The 16,393-nt window shown below is 38.0% G+C and overlaps 1 protein-coding gene across 1 annotated transcript; it reads left to right on the top strand.

The window, feature by feature from the left end:
* The first annotated feature begins 10,801 nt into the window (after positions 1-10,801).
* LOC131653571 (uncharacterized) lies at positions 10,802-12,252 on the top strand. Its single transcript, XM_058923761.1, has 2 exons — positions 10,802-11,712; positions 12,156-12,252. Exons 1-2 carry the CDS (start codon positions 10,802-10,804, stop codon positions 12,250-12,252), a joined length of 1,008 nt encoding a protein of 335 aa, XP_058779744.1.
* Positions 12,253-16,393: the final 4,141 nt, after the last annotated feature.

Here is a 16,393-nt window from a genome sequence, read left to right as displayed (position 1 = left end):
GGTGGTTTGGTTTGAGTAAACTAGTGGAGTATATTTAGTTAAATACCTAATTGAATATGTTTTTAATGATACTTATATCTTCACTATTTTTGAAATATAGAATACCATCTAAACAAACATTTCAAATAACATTTTTCAACTAATCATTGACAAGGAAAAATTGTTTGAGACAAATTTTCTCGATTGACACCAAAAATGATGGATTTTCCTCAAATATGAGAGAAAGTTGTATCTCTTAGAAAAACTGTTATCGAAGTGGAGCCGCTCAATCTTGCATATAAGGCTGAAATAGATACTTATAAGAAGTATGTTGATGACACCTTACAAACTGCATGCGTCATGCTGACTACCATGAACTCGAAATTACAAAAGCAATATGATAACATGGTAGAATGTTATATGATCAAACGCTGAAAAATGCTTTATCAAGAGCATGATATACATGAGAGGTTTGAAGTTTCTAAAGCCCTTTTTCAAGGAAAGCTAGCTGATAGAGTCCGTGTCAGTCCGCATATACTCAAGATGATTGGGTATGTAGAGAACCCTGATATACTAGGTTTTCCCATCACGAAAGAGCTTGGAGATTATTTTATCATGTAATTTTTGTTGAAAAACTTCAGTTAGTTTGCCCTTAGTTTCAATATGAATTATATGAACAAGAATCTTTAAGAGGTGTTTGGCATGTTGAGAACTATCGAGCAGAATCTAAAATTAAAAGGGAAGACCATTCTCATGGTCAATAATGGAAAAAGGTAGAACAAAAAACCCAAAAAACAGGGCAGTAAAGGGAAATCAAGGAAGTTTTCATGCCAAAAACGACTACTCGTGCTTTGAAGCCTAACTGAGATATAAATTAGTAGGGCACTTGCTTCTACTTTAGTAAGACTGGAAATTGGAAGAGAAACTAGCCAAAGTAAATGGAAAATAAAAAGAATGGAGTAAAGAATTCAAGTTTAGATATTTTTGTTATAGAAAGTTTCTTGTAAATGTCACTATTAAGTGAACTATATAAATAATATGTCATAACATTCATCATGTTCAAATTAAGCCCTTCATGTGCTACAAGGCTAATTAAATATAAAAAATTGATTGAATACACTATAGGTGGATATGTTTCATCAAAATCAATCTTAGGTCTTTGTGAAAATCATTGAGAAATAAATCAAGATTTATACCATTCTTATTTTTTTTCCACAAAAACTCATTTACATCCGATTGGTTTCACACCTTGAGGTATTCAGACTACAGGTCCAAAATTGAGTCAAAGTGAGTTTAATTCTTCTTCAATTGAATATATTCATTTTGGCCAATTCTCACATAGTCTACAATCTTTAATAGACTTTGACTCATGATCCTTGTCGTTCTATATTGTATACAAAGATATTGTTAATATTGACTTTATTTGGTTATCTCAATTTCGGTTCCATTCCATATCATCCATGACATAATTTATCAAGATCTTTTTATTTCATATTTCAAGTACTTAATTTGTTCTTTTGGAACTGAAAATTAAATTAGGTCAAAGTGCTCTTAGAATTTTCACATTCTCACTTGGGTCATCTTTAACTTCAGTTTCTTTTCTTGGTAGAGGACTTTTAACATTGGAACCGACTTTCCTACCATGCTTCATGCACGATTTTGATTCATTTGCAATATTATATTATCTAAAAGGAGAATCCATTTCAATTGTAGTATTAACAACTGTAATTGATTGTATAAAATTTGCAAATGAACAATATTTCAAACTTCTGGTTCATATTTTTTTAACGAGAATCAAGATATAAAATTGTTCATTGAACTTGTTGTTCATGATTTCAGCTGCTTATTCCCTCCCTCCTAATATTGGAAAAATTAATTTATTGAGTGATAATCAGCCTACTGGGCCATAATCAAGTATTTTATTATTTGCTCAAATTATATCCTCAAAACTAGGATTCATATCAATTATATTTTTTCAATATTCTTTCATGACTCATCTTAATGTATTACATTGGAGCAATTGGAATATACACAACACATCAAAAGATTCACTTAGATGAGAAGTATTAGAATAATTTGTAAGTTAAGGGAGGATTAAGATATAGGATCTTGTTGGCTTGATGCGAATAAATATTTTAATGTACTTGATTGCATGTTCCCAAAGCATAATATAGAAGTTATAATCTAATAAGTATCAATCATACAACTGACTTTAGACGTCTAAAGAATGGATCTTCAAGTCTTTTTTTTCATATGACCATATGCTACAAGATGTTCAATATCAATTTTTAATAATATATGTGATACTTATCAAGAAAGTTCTGGAAAGAAAAAATTCAGAAAATGGGATCGTTGTATGAGAAAACAATTTCACAAACTTCTGGTTGTGAGTAGACAATAAATATTTTGCATGATATTTTGGTCGATGCAACAATTAATGTCATGAAAAACTCAATTTCTTTGATTTTTATTTTCCTAACACACAAGAATTTACTGGATTGAAGAAATTTTTGGTTCTTCAATACTAATTATTCGCATCATATTATATCCGAGATGACCTAATCGGTTTTACCAACGACACATTTAAGTATAATATGTAAACTCCTGGTTTACAATGACATATGCTTCAATTGTACTAATATAAGTGTAGTACAAGCCCGATAAAAACTCCGATAGCTTTTCTATTATACATTTTATGACCAAATTCATTTGTGTAATACAAAGATATTCAATACCTCCAATATAATTCATGTGAATTATCTATGAAGAAAATATTTGGCAAGACATACAGAAAACACAAAAAATAAATATAAAAGATTAAAGTTCATTTAAATCTTGACTCTATCAAAATATGAGCTTACTTTCGTGTGCCTTTAAGATGGAGTAAAAAATGTTATCCATACACTATACTTGTAAAAAGAAAATAATAGTATAATCAAGATTTATATGAGAAATCTAAGCACTATTATAACAACTTTAAAATATGTAACAACTTTACAATATTGATATATTCTTTAATAGGTTGCAACATTTTTTTACTATAAAATTCATTAACAGGTTACAACATATTTTATACAGTAAAAAAGAATGATACAATTTAGTTTTATAAACCAAGTCACTAACTAATTTTCTCATCTAGTAATCAATGTTTCAATTCTCTTATTAAAATGTCAATATTTAAAAATAATATGAATAGAGAAATTGTATCAGCAAGACTTTGTTTAATATGAGGTATTACAATTGAAGACAAATTAAACACTGATCATCCTAATAATGTTTCATGATTTAACACTTTAATCATACACATGCATATTAACATATTATCATATAATTATCAAAATCATACAAAATCATATCACTAAAATTATATCATCATATAATTAATCTGTTTTACTATCCTTTAGGGATGCTTGATAAGATCTTCAGTAACTATATAAATAATTTGTTTTGTTTCCCAAAAATATATGTTACAAATCTTTACATCAATAAAAGGTAAAAAAAATCAAATTTCTTTGTGAAATCCTTCTGAGATAATTCACCATTATTGATTCAATCCTTCTAGAACTCGATAGTATTATTGAAGCAATCATTTTGTTAATTTTTAACATAATTGATACAATCCTTCTAGGATTTAATAATATTATAGATGCAACCTTTTAAAGGTGCTTGAATGTTGAATTCTTCTGGAATTCATCAATTATTGATAAACACAATAATCAATTAAATTCAATCTTTGAACAATAATTTGGAGATAGTTTAATATTAATGTTTAGTTCTACAAAGATCACATCACAAACTATTTCCATAAACAACGGTCAAGAAAAATTATTATTTGTGCAATCCTTCAGGAATATTTGAATATTAAATGAACACTTTGATGTGTTAAAATTCAATCCCGAAAAAACATATATAAATGCTTTAATGTTAAGTTGTTCTAGAATTTAACAAGAATGATCAAAGAAATCTAATATGATTGTACAAGGTAAATAAATTTCTCTATAAAATATATAAAAAATACACATATTTATATGAAGAAAAAAATAGTAACAGGATCATGAATTAGAATATATTAGTTCAAATATATTGATAGTATAAAATAATATTTATAAGCCTAAATATAAATTTCATCTCAACAATAAAAAAAATTATTCTCACCGGTTCACCACTTAACACATGAAATTATGTATAATCCATTTATGTATATTTCTTATGATATTTAATATTTTTATGGTCTGATCCCATGTTGTGTATTTATTAAAATGCTTGTGATGATAGATAAGGGTGGAAGGATAATCACATAATGACATTAAGGTAAAAGCTAGTGGATATGTGAAAAGTTAAGAGAGAAAATAAGTGAGTGCTTGTACTAGATGCCTCATCCTGATACTATCGTTTATTTTCATGACATTAGAAATTTGGACATGTATATACTTTTCAAGTAATGCTGACTATAACAAAAAAAAAAAAAAACTCAACTTTCTTTCTATGAGAAACAAAAATTGCCTACCCGATCTTAAACGAAAAATAGTAAATAGAGTATTATGAGTTCTTCAGGAACTATACAATGTTATGTTGTTATCCTTCAGGGATACTTTGCTTTATAAGTTCTTCAGGAACTATATAACTGATTTGTTACAAACAATGTTCTAAAAATTATTACCATCCTTTTGGGATGTGTTAAAATTATTTGTGTAATTTTATTTTTTTGGAATGACAAATTTTTGGCAATTTTTAAAATTTTATCAATAATACTATACTTTTCTAATGTTGAACAAAGGTTGATTAATCATATACATGAGATGGAAGCAAATAATCATACCTGAGAGGTTCATGCTCATAACATATGTTATGAAATTCACCAAATCAATATAGATATGAATGAGAGAAAGAGAAGTGTGTCATACCCCAAATTTGTCCTACCCCTTAACTTCTAACTGACTTAGGTTTTGCATTCATGTACATACATCACTTAGGTCATAACTCACATTCATACATTCATATCATTGGTGATATTCAAAGGCTAGCAAGAAGGAGCTCTATTGCAAAGAAGTTTGATCAGAGAACAAGAAGACTGAGGTGTAACCATGTGGTTCCATGTTTAAGGAAGCCCTCCTGGATTAGGGTTTCTCTCTGTCTCAAGTCAAGGCATTGGTTGAAGGATACTGACTTGCAAACCATCCGGTTCTTTAAGTCAGGTTTTTTTTTTACCAAAGTCAACCAGTTGACTTTTTGGTTAACATTTAATCAGGAACGGTTTCTATGTGTGAAAAGCTTCTCATGCCGACTGTGTGGATGAGCTTGTTTGACGGGATTTGACTGGAAGAGATTTAATCGGGACTTTCATCAATGGTCGAAAAATCAGAACAGTTGACTTTTGGGTCAAAATCAGGAAAATTATTCAAATATTGACTTTTGGTGGAAAATCGGTCAAAGAAATGAAAAAAAATCAAGAAATAATCAAAACTGCCAAATTTGGAAATTTAGTTGAAATGGGAACTTGTCAAAAGAGGAAAGTTCTACACTTAAAGAATTTTTGAGTGAATTTCCAATTGGCTGGGCAGCTGACTTCAGGTCCAATTATCATGTTGAAAATGGCAGGATTTTAAGACAAGCTCAACATCAAAAGTGTTCAAATCATAGCCCTTTACAACTTTCTAGTTGGGAGTTTTTCCATTTGAGGCTTGGATCAAGAGATATTGAGTGTTGAAGTTTTCAGAATTACATTCACTCAAGTCATGAAGCTGGGCACAATTCTGGTCATACGTGACACATTTCATCAAGCACGTGGCGTGCCAACTTTGAAGCCAATTCTAGGGCAATTCAGGAACTCTACAAATGCAAACTTGGTATCATTCCAATCCTTTCCATGTGCTCTACCCAACAAAGCAAGAATCAAGCCATTTGGACAAAGAATGAATCAGTTACAAGGCCCCAAAGTATCATGTTCATAAAGTCAAAGTTACGCATCTGGCTAGGCAAAATTCCAGGGCACGCGCAAGGCATTTATACAAACACATGGTGGGCTGAATTCAAGTGCTATTTTCTCCCTCCACAAGTCTCCATTTTGAGCAATACTAGTATCAAACTACTCCTTGCTATGTCCCCTTTCCAAAGAGCTATGAGTCACATCAATTGGACATGTAATGAGCAAGATAGAGGCACTCAAAGTCATGCCCTGACTAAGTCATATCTCGGCCAGTAATGTGCGGCCAAACCAAGTCACACGCGTCAGCCACATGCAGCAACCACACACCATGTTCCATGTCCTTTTGCCCCGTTTCCAAACTTCGTTTCGCCAACTTGCCAACATCAAATTTTCTCTATTCCATGTACTCTCCACATTGAGTCCAAAAGTGAATCAATTAATGAACCATAGCCTGAAATATACTTGGGCAAAGACAGCATCTTGGACAGAATTTTGGCTCGAAACATATTGTATCCGCAGCATGCACCACTCATTATCGCCAGCTCACTATTACCTCATCAAGCCATGCACTGTACTGAAACGAAAAGCACGTGAAATACTTACTATGAGCAACACAACCTGTGAATTAAGTTTAGAAATAAGGCTACCATACATGCACCACACAATAAGCCTCCATGTACCTCCGACTATATAAATCAAAAGCTCCTCATAAACTACACTCGATTCATTCATTCATCATCTCAGTTCCAACGCACTCACTTTCTCTCTCTCTCTCTCTCCTCACTCTCTCATCATTCTCTTCTCTCTCTCCTTCGCTCTCTCCACCCTCAACCACCATAACAAACTTTCTCTCACCCCTCCCTCCACCGTAACAAACTTTTCCTCGTCCCTCTCTCCACCATAGCTCCACTCACTTCCACCATGCCAACCACCATAACAAAGCTCTAACTACTTTCTCCGGCAACCGCAACTTCATCATCTTCGTTAATCAACAAGAACCACAGCTCTTCTCTCATCGCTCTTCATCGCACTTCCAACATCATCACCATACGATCCTCATCGTCTTTCTGCTCAGCGCCGCAACCATCGTTAGCCTCGTGCACATGGAGTGGTGAGTCAAAGTTTGAAGAAGTGAAAGCAACTCGCAAAGATTTTGTTCGTCGTGATTCAAGATCGCATCAGGTAAAACTTGAAAACTCTCTCAGCATAATAGAAGAACATGATAGGCCATTTAGATCTGAAATGAAGCTTGTGTGCGTGTTGTGCTATATATCGAGTCGCTATGGAGATCTGAATCTCGATCGGTACCGATCTATTGATGTGCTAGGTGTTTAAGTGTTTAAGCTTTGAGTTCATATACTGTAAATACTTAGGAGTAGATTGATGTGCTGGTAAATTTTGTTCATGACAAGATCACTGAAGTATGATTCGGTTTGTGTGTTAGAGGAGGAATTAGAGGAAACGGATGGTAGATTAAGAATCTATGCGAAATTTCGGTCAGGAGAACATGAGCCCTTTCGATTTCTGGAATTGTGTGTATAGCTCCGCCGCCTGATGGCCGGAGAAGATGACCGGAGAAGGGATCTCCGGCGTCTTTGTTTTTCCTGATTTTTATTCCGTCGTGATTACGTGGCGTGTTGTGATTGTTGCTCCTCCCATTTTATTTGTTTTTGTCATCTTCTATATGATTGAATGGTGCGTTGGTGTGCTCTGATTGGTTGAGGCTTGTTCTTGTCATTTTGTGACTTAAACACCAGGTGACTAATTGATGCAAAGTGTGTATGTTACGTTTATCAATTAATAAACCATATGCTAAATAATTTCACATGCTGATATAATAATGAATGAATAAAATGGAAGAGATTAGTGAGTGGAGCGTTGGGCCTTGGTACGTTATGGGCCTTGCCTTATTTCTGAGTTTCACCCCCAAACTGCTAACGCACCACTGTGTTTCTGAATCTGGGCCTGAACGCTGTTACTATCCGCCCCTCCCCTATCAGGCCCAATTTTGCTTGTAAACAATTTTAGTTCATACAAATTCTGCTAACCCACCCCCTGCAGTGTAGCTTAGATTTTCACTTTTAATCTTTGTTTTGCTCTTATTTTTTAGTCCATAATTCCATTTTAAATCAAATAAAAAACACATAAAATCAATGTTAGATCTTAGTTCACTTCACAATAGTTTTTTACTTTTAGTTGATTAAAAACATGATAAAACCTTTAATATTTTGTTAGATTGTTAGGGTAATTTTTGACATTTGAGTTCTTTTATAAAAACCCATAAAAAATAGTAGTTTTAGTTTCATTTTTGTACTAATGGTTGAGTCGTGTTGTGCTATTTCATGGTCATTTTTGCATGATGCTTGTGTGGCTTTATTGCTCTTATTCTTGGCCTTATTTTAGGCCTATTTTTGTTAATACCTTTTATTGCTCCTTTTAGAATTTATCACATGTTAACACTAGGATTTAGACTTGTATAAACAACTTAGATTAGAAATAGGATTAGTTCCCGTTTGCATTCTTTTTCTTTTCAACTTTTAAAATACTTAATAAAAATCGATGAAGATCATACCGTTGCTTTATTTCATGGTAGGAAAGAAATGATTGAGGCGTAGGCCTCGATGTATGTTCTTTCCTACTTAGCGGAGAAGAAATGATTGAGGTGTGAAGCCTCGATGTATTTCTTAGCCGTTATTTAGAGAAACGATTGTGGCGTAGGCCTCGATGTGCATTCTCTAAATATTCACAAACGAACTTCTTTTTATCTCTGTTACTTAGCGGAAAAGAAATGATTGAGGTGTGAGGCCTCGATGTATTTCTTAACCGCTCTTTAGAGAAACGATTGTGGCGTAGGCCTCGATGTGTGTTCTCTAAATATTAAAAAAAAACTCCTTTTGGTATGATCTAAATCACAAATAATTTCCCCCATAAAAAATACCAACCAAAAACACTTAAAAAAACCTAATAAATGATCAGATTTAAAACAAAGTGAGGAAGTGATGCGAAGCCTTGTAGTAGGTTCTCGTCATCATGGAATTACCCTAAAAGATACAAACCAATCTCTCTCTTTCTTCTCTTAAGGGCACCGTTATTTCCGCTCGTACGCATCGTAGGCGATCCCTTATGCAAGAGCGCGAACGTTAACGCCGCCCAACTAAAAAACACAAAACAAACAGAAAATCGTTAGCCGAGCTACGGTAACTCTGATTCCTGAAAAGGATACGTAGGCAGCGGGGTAGGGCCCGTGCGAGTACAATTCTTTATTTTCCCTACATTTTGCATTCATTCGCATTTAGACATAGACATAGTTTTACACCCTTTAGATAGAAACAAACATAGGTGGATACCATCGAGTACGATGGGCGTGAGGGGTGCTAGCACCTTCCCCTTGCGTAACTGACTCCCGTACCTTGATTCTCTGGTCGCAAGACCCTGTTCCTTCCTTTGTTAGGTTTTCTGATATTCCTTTCCCTTATGGGATAAATATATTGGTGGCGACTCTGTTCATTTTTCGCGAGCGTGCGACAGCTGGCGACTCTGCTGGGGATGTTGCTAGACCTATTGCGGGTCCATCCTTAGTGAGTCGATCCTAGCCTATCCGTTTGTTTGTTTATTTACTGGGTGTGCTATATTTTGTCTATACGTGCCTTTATTTATTTTATGTATTTAGTTTATGTTTCGCATATCCTGCTTACTTTCCTGCTTGCATATCATGTTTATTTTCCGCATGCATCTGGACTGGATTGGGATCCCCTTCGGGACCATATATTTTCACTGTTTGCAGGTTGGGTGGGATTGTTTCTATGAGGTAAAAGGCCCAATACCCAGGCCAGAGTTGACACATAGGATACCTAGGATAGAGTGGATAGTCATGACGCCGATGAGATGTCAGGTCTTGTCTAGTGCGATCATGAGACCCACGCCCAGTCGAGGTCCAAATGGGGTATCATTGTTGGCATGTAGATGCAACAACATTGGTGCCTCAGGAGGACTGATAACGCTGGTTGCCATTTTGACCTACCCTGACCTAGACTACACCCGTGAGTGGGGAGGGATATACATGACAGGTACCGTTGGTGACTATTTGGTTCCGTTGGTGACTATTTGGTTCTGTTGTTGACTATTTGGTTCTATTGATGATTATGGTTCTTCTGGTTCTCTAATCTATGCCGGACCTTTGATCCTATGATATCTTCTTGCTCAGAATTATTGCCTTGGTCCCTCTATGTCGTGGGGACCCAATCTGCATCATTTTCATCATAGCATGTTTAAATTTCAAAAAAAAAAAAGAAAGAAAAGAAAGAAAAGAAAAAAGTTAATTCTCATTTGCATGTCATTTTTCAGGGTACCCCAAAAATATCAATTTTCGTCAAGAATGGATAACAACGTGACCACCAACCGAGAAACTACAAGGCGCACGCACACTTATACTTTCCATCGCGAGTGTATGGTTCAGTTGGGACAATTGGGTGAATTGGTCACTGGTCATAATGAAACAGTGTTCAGTGACAACTATGGCAACATATTATCTCTTCTGTACTCGCGTGTCGACGAATGGGCCTTATCTACTCTTCTTCAGTTCTACGACCCAGATATCCGTTGTTTCACATTTTCAGATTATCAGCTAGCTCCCACTCTCGAAGAGTACTCTTACCTCCTCAACATCAAGATTCAACACATAGTGCCTTTTGTTTGTGTCCCGGAGAAACCTAGGTTGGATTACATTGCCAACGCTCTTTATTTGAGCTTGGGAGATGTTCATGATAACTGGAAGAAGAATGGTGATACTCATGGCTTCTACATGAGTTTCTTGGTTGAAAAAGCTCAAGAATTTGCTGACAAAGGAATATGGGGGCTTTCAATGCTATTTTGGCCGCTCTGATCTATGGAATTGTGATGTTTCCCAACATTCACAAGTTCGTTGATTTGGCTGCTATATGTCTTTTTATGGACAATAATCCAATCCCCACCCTATTGGCTGACACATATTATTCCATTCACTCTCGGCATGGTAAAAGGGGGGCTATTCGAGGTTGCTTGCCGCTGTTGTATAACTGGTTCAAATCTCACTTGCCTGCTAGTGGTCCGTTTGTTACCTCTACTCAGAAATGGTCTCAGAGAATCATGGGACTTACTGCAAATGACATCGTATGGTATCAACTCCGAACAGGCATATCTGAAGTCATTATTAGGTGCGGAAACTTTAGTAACGTCCCGCTCATTGGGACAAGAGGATGTATTAACTACAACCCAGTTCTTGCTCTTCGTCAGTTGGGCTATACCATGAAGAGTGGGCCTTCGGATAGGGAGATTCACCAATCCGTGTACTTTGAAAAGGGAACTGACCCTGTGGCGCTTGAGGAAATCAGGAAGGCCTGGAATAACATTCATATAGGTGAGAGATCCACTCTGGGAGCCAAGAATGCCATTGCTATGGAGCCCTACACCGATTGGGTTAAGGAGAGAGTCAAGACACTTTTGTTACCATTCCCGGAGGTTCCTCTCTTGTATGCACAACCTCCGAAGATATCAGAAACTATGGTATCAAGGGAACGTTTTGACCAGGTCCGCGTCGCCAATTTGAGACTGAAAGAGAAAGATAGAGATATGGATTTGAAGCGCTATTTCCTTAAACAGACAAAGAATGAACTGGCCCGTGAACTTAAAACTCTCAAAGGAGAGTCTTCTCAAGCCAGGAAGAGGGTTAGAACTGAAAAGGACGGAAAAGCTGTTGTTGCTCCTAATGAAGACCCTCAAAAGGTTATAGAAAAGACTATAAAGGAAGAAAAAGAGAAGCTCAGACGAGAGTACCAAGAAGACCTGAAAGCCCACAAGCTCCGACTGGAGAAAGAAACCAAATATGAGTTGAGGACCATGAAGAAGAAACTGGAAGAGGAGACCACTCAGAGAATAGCAGTTGAGACCCAACTGAAAGGAAGTCACCTCCGCACCGCCCGACTAGCTGAAGAGAATGTCAAGCTCAGAGATCAAATGATGAGTGAAGCAAATGCACTTGAGAAGACCTATATCCCAGAATGCAAAGGGTGTGACGAACTTAGGGATTGCTGCAAGAATCTAGACACGCAGTTATTCCGAAAGGATGAAGTGATCCAAAGCCTTGTCAAAGGAAGAGATCGGGAGGCGACTAAGAAGCTGTTTGACGAAACAAAGAAGTGGAGTGACGCCCATTTCAGACAAGGAGGACCTTTGTTCTACACTGAGATGAATTGATATTTGAATTTGTTTGTAGATCACCACCAAATTTGTTGGATGGGGTCTCTAATGTTCTTTATCTTGAAACATTGTTATTTGTGTATGAACCTACTCGCCTTAGGGAGCTATTATGAATAAAATGAATTGCTTTCCGTTTTCACTTGATATCTCTCTTGTCATGTTGTTATTTGTTCTTGACTATCAATCTTACTTTGGATACCCTGAAAATGACACAACACCTCATATGCACACATGCACACATACATTCACATTGTCACATTGCATTTTTCAGGTTATTATACAAGACACTAATTGGGGTCCCTTATAGAACAGATTCCTTTTCCGACGACGAAGCTAACTTTCTTACATCCTTACCGCACCAGGAGCAACGAGAGAATCATGGATCAGTTTGAACAGAATCAAGCTGCCCTCCGTAGGGATATGGATGTTATGGGGGAAAGAATGACCCAACTTATGGAGACTCTCCATGTCGTTGTCCAAGGACAAGAAGAGCTCAGAAAGAGCGTTGCTGGATTGATCAAGGATACTCCTACTAACTCTGCTGATGGGGGAGTAAAAACTAAGGAGATTCCTGTTGAGGGTATAGCAAAGGTAGTGGATGACCACCATGAGGTTATTGATCTTGAACATGATCTTACTGCTGAGTAGACCGAAACTGCTAAGATGTACCAAGCTCTCGAAGAACGCCTTAAGGCCGTTGAGGTTGCTAAAACTTCGAGTTTCGACACTGCTGCTTTGAGCTTGGTACCTGGAATTGTTATTCCACCGAAGTTCAAGGTGCCAGATTTTGATAAGTACAAGGGAGTTACTTGCCCAGAAACTCACATTCGTTCTTACTGTCGTAAGATGGCCGCTCACGCCGAGAACGAACCTCTGCTTATGCATTTCTTCTAGGACAGTCTCACAGGAGCTCCGTTGGAGTGGTATATGAAACTTGAGAGGGCCAATGTCAGTACTTGGGGAGGACTTGTTGATGCCTTCTTGAAACAATACCACTACAATACTGCTATGGCTCCTAGCCGCGCTCAACTGCAAAATATGTCACAAAAGTCTGAAGAATCTTTCAAAGAATACGCCCAGAGGTGGCGTGAACTTGCTGCTCGAGTTCAACCTCCTCTTCTCGATCGAGAATTGATTGATCTGTTTATGGGTACTCTGAAAGGGCCATACCTTCAGCACATGGTTAGTAATACTTCTCCATCCTTCTCAGATGTGGTCATCATTGGTGAACGGGTTGAGAACTGTGTAAAAGCTGGTACCATTCAGGGTGTTACTAGTCCTAGCAACTCAAGTGGTAATGGTAAGAAGCCGTATGCTGGGTTTGTGAAGAAGAAAGAAGGTGAAACCAGTACTGCTTCAGTTGACCAAGGTCGAACTCCAGTATACTCTGCTGTTCCACCTCCTTACTACCCGATGCCATATGCTGTTCCCAATCCGTATGCCCCTCAAGCATACGCTGCTGCATTTCCACAACCATGGATGGCACCCCAACAGCCTTTCGTACCACAACCACAAGTTGCTGCTCCTCAGAACCGTCAACAGAATCCTAGGCCTCAAGGTCAAAGAGCACCACAAAGGCAGAGATACCCTGATAGGCGTATAGATCCGATTCCGATGCCGTATGCCCAGCTCCTTCCCCAATTACTTGCTGGTCAGCTGGTGCAACTTCGTGAAATGGGCCCTCCGCCTAGTCCTCTTCCTCCAGGATATGATGCTAATGCTCGTTGTGAATTCCATTCAGGCGCTCCAGGCCATACGATTGAAAAGTGTAAAGCGTTAAAATACAAAGTCCAGGATCTTCTCGATGACAAGCTCATCTCGTTCACTTCTACTGGTCCTAATGTGCAGAATAATCCTATGCCTCCCCATGCAGGTACGACCAATGCTGTTGAATTGTGTGACGAACAAATCCTGGTAACTGATGTGAATGAAGTCAAAATGCCGCTTGCAATGGTCAGAGAACATCTTGTGCAACAAAGGATTCTGTGTGAATTACATGACTTCTGTTTGCAGTGTTCTTCTAATCCAGAGGAATGTGCCAGGTTGAGGGATGAGATCCAAAAGCTGATGGATGAAGGTGTCATTAGAGTGGAAAAGATTGTTCCTGATGACGAAGTGGCTATTCTAGAGATCCCTTATTCTCCTGCCGATACGACAAAAGCCCAAAGTACTCCTTTGATCATCCATACTCCGAGCACTCCCTTGGTCATTCAGGCTCCGAGTACTCCCTTGGCTATTCTGGCTCCGAGAAATCCGTTGGTTATTCAGGTTCCAGATGCCCCTCTGACCCCTTCAAACTCATCTCTCGTTCCCTATCCTGTGGTAATTCCAAGGCTGTTCCTTGGAGTTATAATGCTGTGTATATTCGAGGAAAGAAATATGATTGTCCTCCAGTGGGTAATTCGAGCATCACTAATATTACTGGCACTAGTGGCATTACCCGTAGTGGTCGGATCTTTGCTGCCCCTCCTCCGCCTCCTAAAGAGACCAATAAAGAGGCTAGTACACAAGCAAAGGGAAAGCAAGTTGCTGTTGATCCTCCTGTAACACGTAATGCACAAGATGCTGAGCAACTCTTGAAAATCATTAAGAAAAGTGATTACAAAGTGATTGACCAACTTGATCAAACCCAAGCCAAGATCTCCATCTTGTCTCTCTTGGTGCATTCTGAAGCTCATCGTGATGCTCTGATGAAAGTTCTTGCTTCCGCTCACGTAACTCAAGACATTACCGTGCCTCAGTTTGAAGGGGTTGTGACCAACATTGCTGCTGGTAATTGTTTGGGTTTTTCTGATGATGAACTTCCACCTGAGGGTAGAGCACATAACAAAGCGTTGCATATCTCAGTCAAGTGTCTGGATGCTGTGTTGTCCCGAGTTCTGATTGATACAGGTTCTTCTCTTAATGTGATGCCCAAGACCATTTTGTTTAAGCTGAGTATGGATCGGATTATGATGAGACCGTGCACTATGAGTGTCAGAGCGTTTGATGGTTCTAGAAGGTCCGTAGAAGGGGAAATTGATATGCCTGTTCTGATTGGCCCTCACATGTTCTATATTGCCTTCTATGTTATGGATATACGTCCTTCATACACTTGCCTCTTGGGCCGTCCTTGGATCCATGCTGCTGGGGCTGTGACATCTACCCTCCATCAGTGTTTGAAATTTGTTGTGAATGACAAGATTGTTGTGATCACTGGTGAAGAGGATTTGATAGTCAATAATCTGGCGTCATACCGTTATGTTGAAGTGGAGGGAGAGATACAAGAGACACCTTTTCAGGCCTTAGAGATTGTGTCAGTTGATAAACTCCCCGTGGTTGAGAATAAGAAGGAACTCGGAGCGCCCCTCTCGTCTCTAAATGATGCTAAGGCCTTCTTAGAAGCTGGTACTCCCCATAGTGCCTGGGGCAAGCTGATTGATGTTCATGAGAAGCGAGACAAGTATGGCCTTGGGTATCAACCATCTTCCTCTACTCAGCTCAGCGTAATTCCTGGAAAGAAGGTGATTCCCCCCATTTCTCAAGTGTTCGTCAGCGCAAGCACCAATTCTGGAAGTCAGGTTCTCGCCGTGGATGATGATGATGAAGAAGATCTCTCCAGATTCATTTGCCATGCTGCGCCTGGACAAGAGCTCAACAATTGGACTATCTTGGACATCCCCAGAGTCACTTTTATGGAGATGTAATTTTCTTGTTTCGATAAGTCATATGCTTCGCCCTAAGCATTTTGACCACTTGTATAAAGAAGGGCCCCCATGTTGTTTCAATTTGTTTAATATTGAATGAAAATCATATCTTCGCATGCAATTACCGTTCCATTTTCTTTCATTTTTGTTTTACTTTAAAAACTTTTTTCAAAAATGGCAAAGCTTTTCTTTTTCCTTTCTATGTGTTGCATTCTAAGGCATAAATCACCCATCGTGCAGATCCGGCTCGAATTCCATCAAAAATGATAATGTTACAGTTCCACGTCTTAATATCCTTGAGAATCCAATTGACCAAGCTGATGAGGATAGTGGGGAAGATTGTGAAGTCCCTGAGGAATTGGCAAGACTTTTGAGACAAGAGGAGAAATCCATTCAGCCGCATCAGGAAGCCATAGAGATCATCAACCTCGGTACAGAAGAAGCAAAAAGAGAGGTCAAGATAGGTGCCGCTTTGCAAAGTGATGTAAAGAGAAGGTTGATTGAGCTGCTTCGAGAGTATGTTGATATCTTCGCCTGGTCATATGAAGACATGCCTGGTTTAGACACG

The sequence above is a fragment of the Vicia villosa genome, linkage group LG1 (assembly GCF_029867415.1).
Source record: "Vicia villosa cultivar HV-30 ecotype Madison, WI linkage group LG1, Vvil1.0, whole genome shotgun sequence".
NCBI lineage: Eukaryota > Viridiplantae > Streptophyta > Magnoliopsida > Fabales > Fabaceae > Vicia > Vicia villosa.
Note: the sequence above shows the minus strand (reverse complement) of the source record. Positions and strands in the feature narration are given on the sequence as shown.

Coding starts and splice junctions, on each gene's coding strand:
- LOC131653571 (XM_058923761.1), top strand. CDS start 10,802: ATGTTTCCCAACATTCACAAGTTCGTTGATTTGGCTGCTATATGTCTT. Junction 11,713..12,155: donor AAAGAGAAGCTCAGACGAGA/GTACCAAGAAGA, acceptor ATTTGTTTGTAG/ATCACCACCAAATTTGTTGG.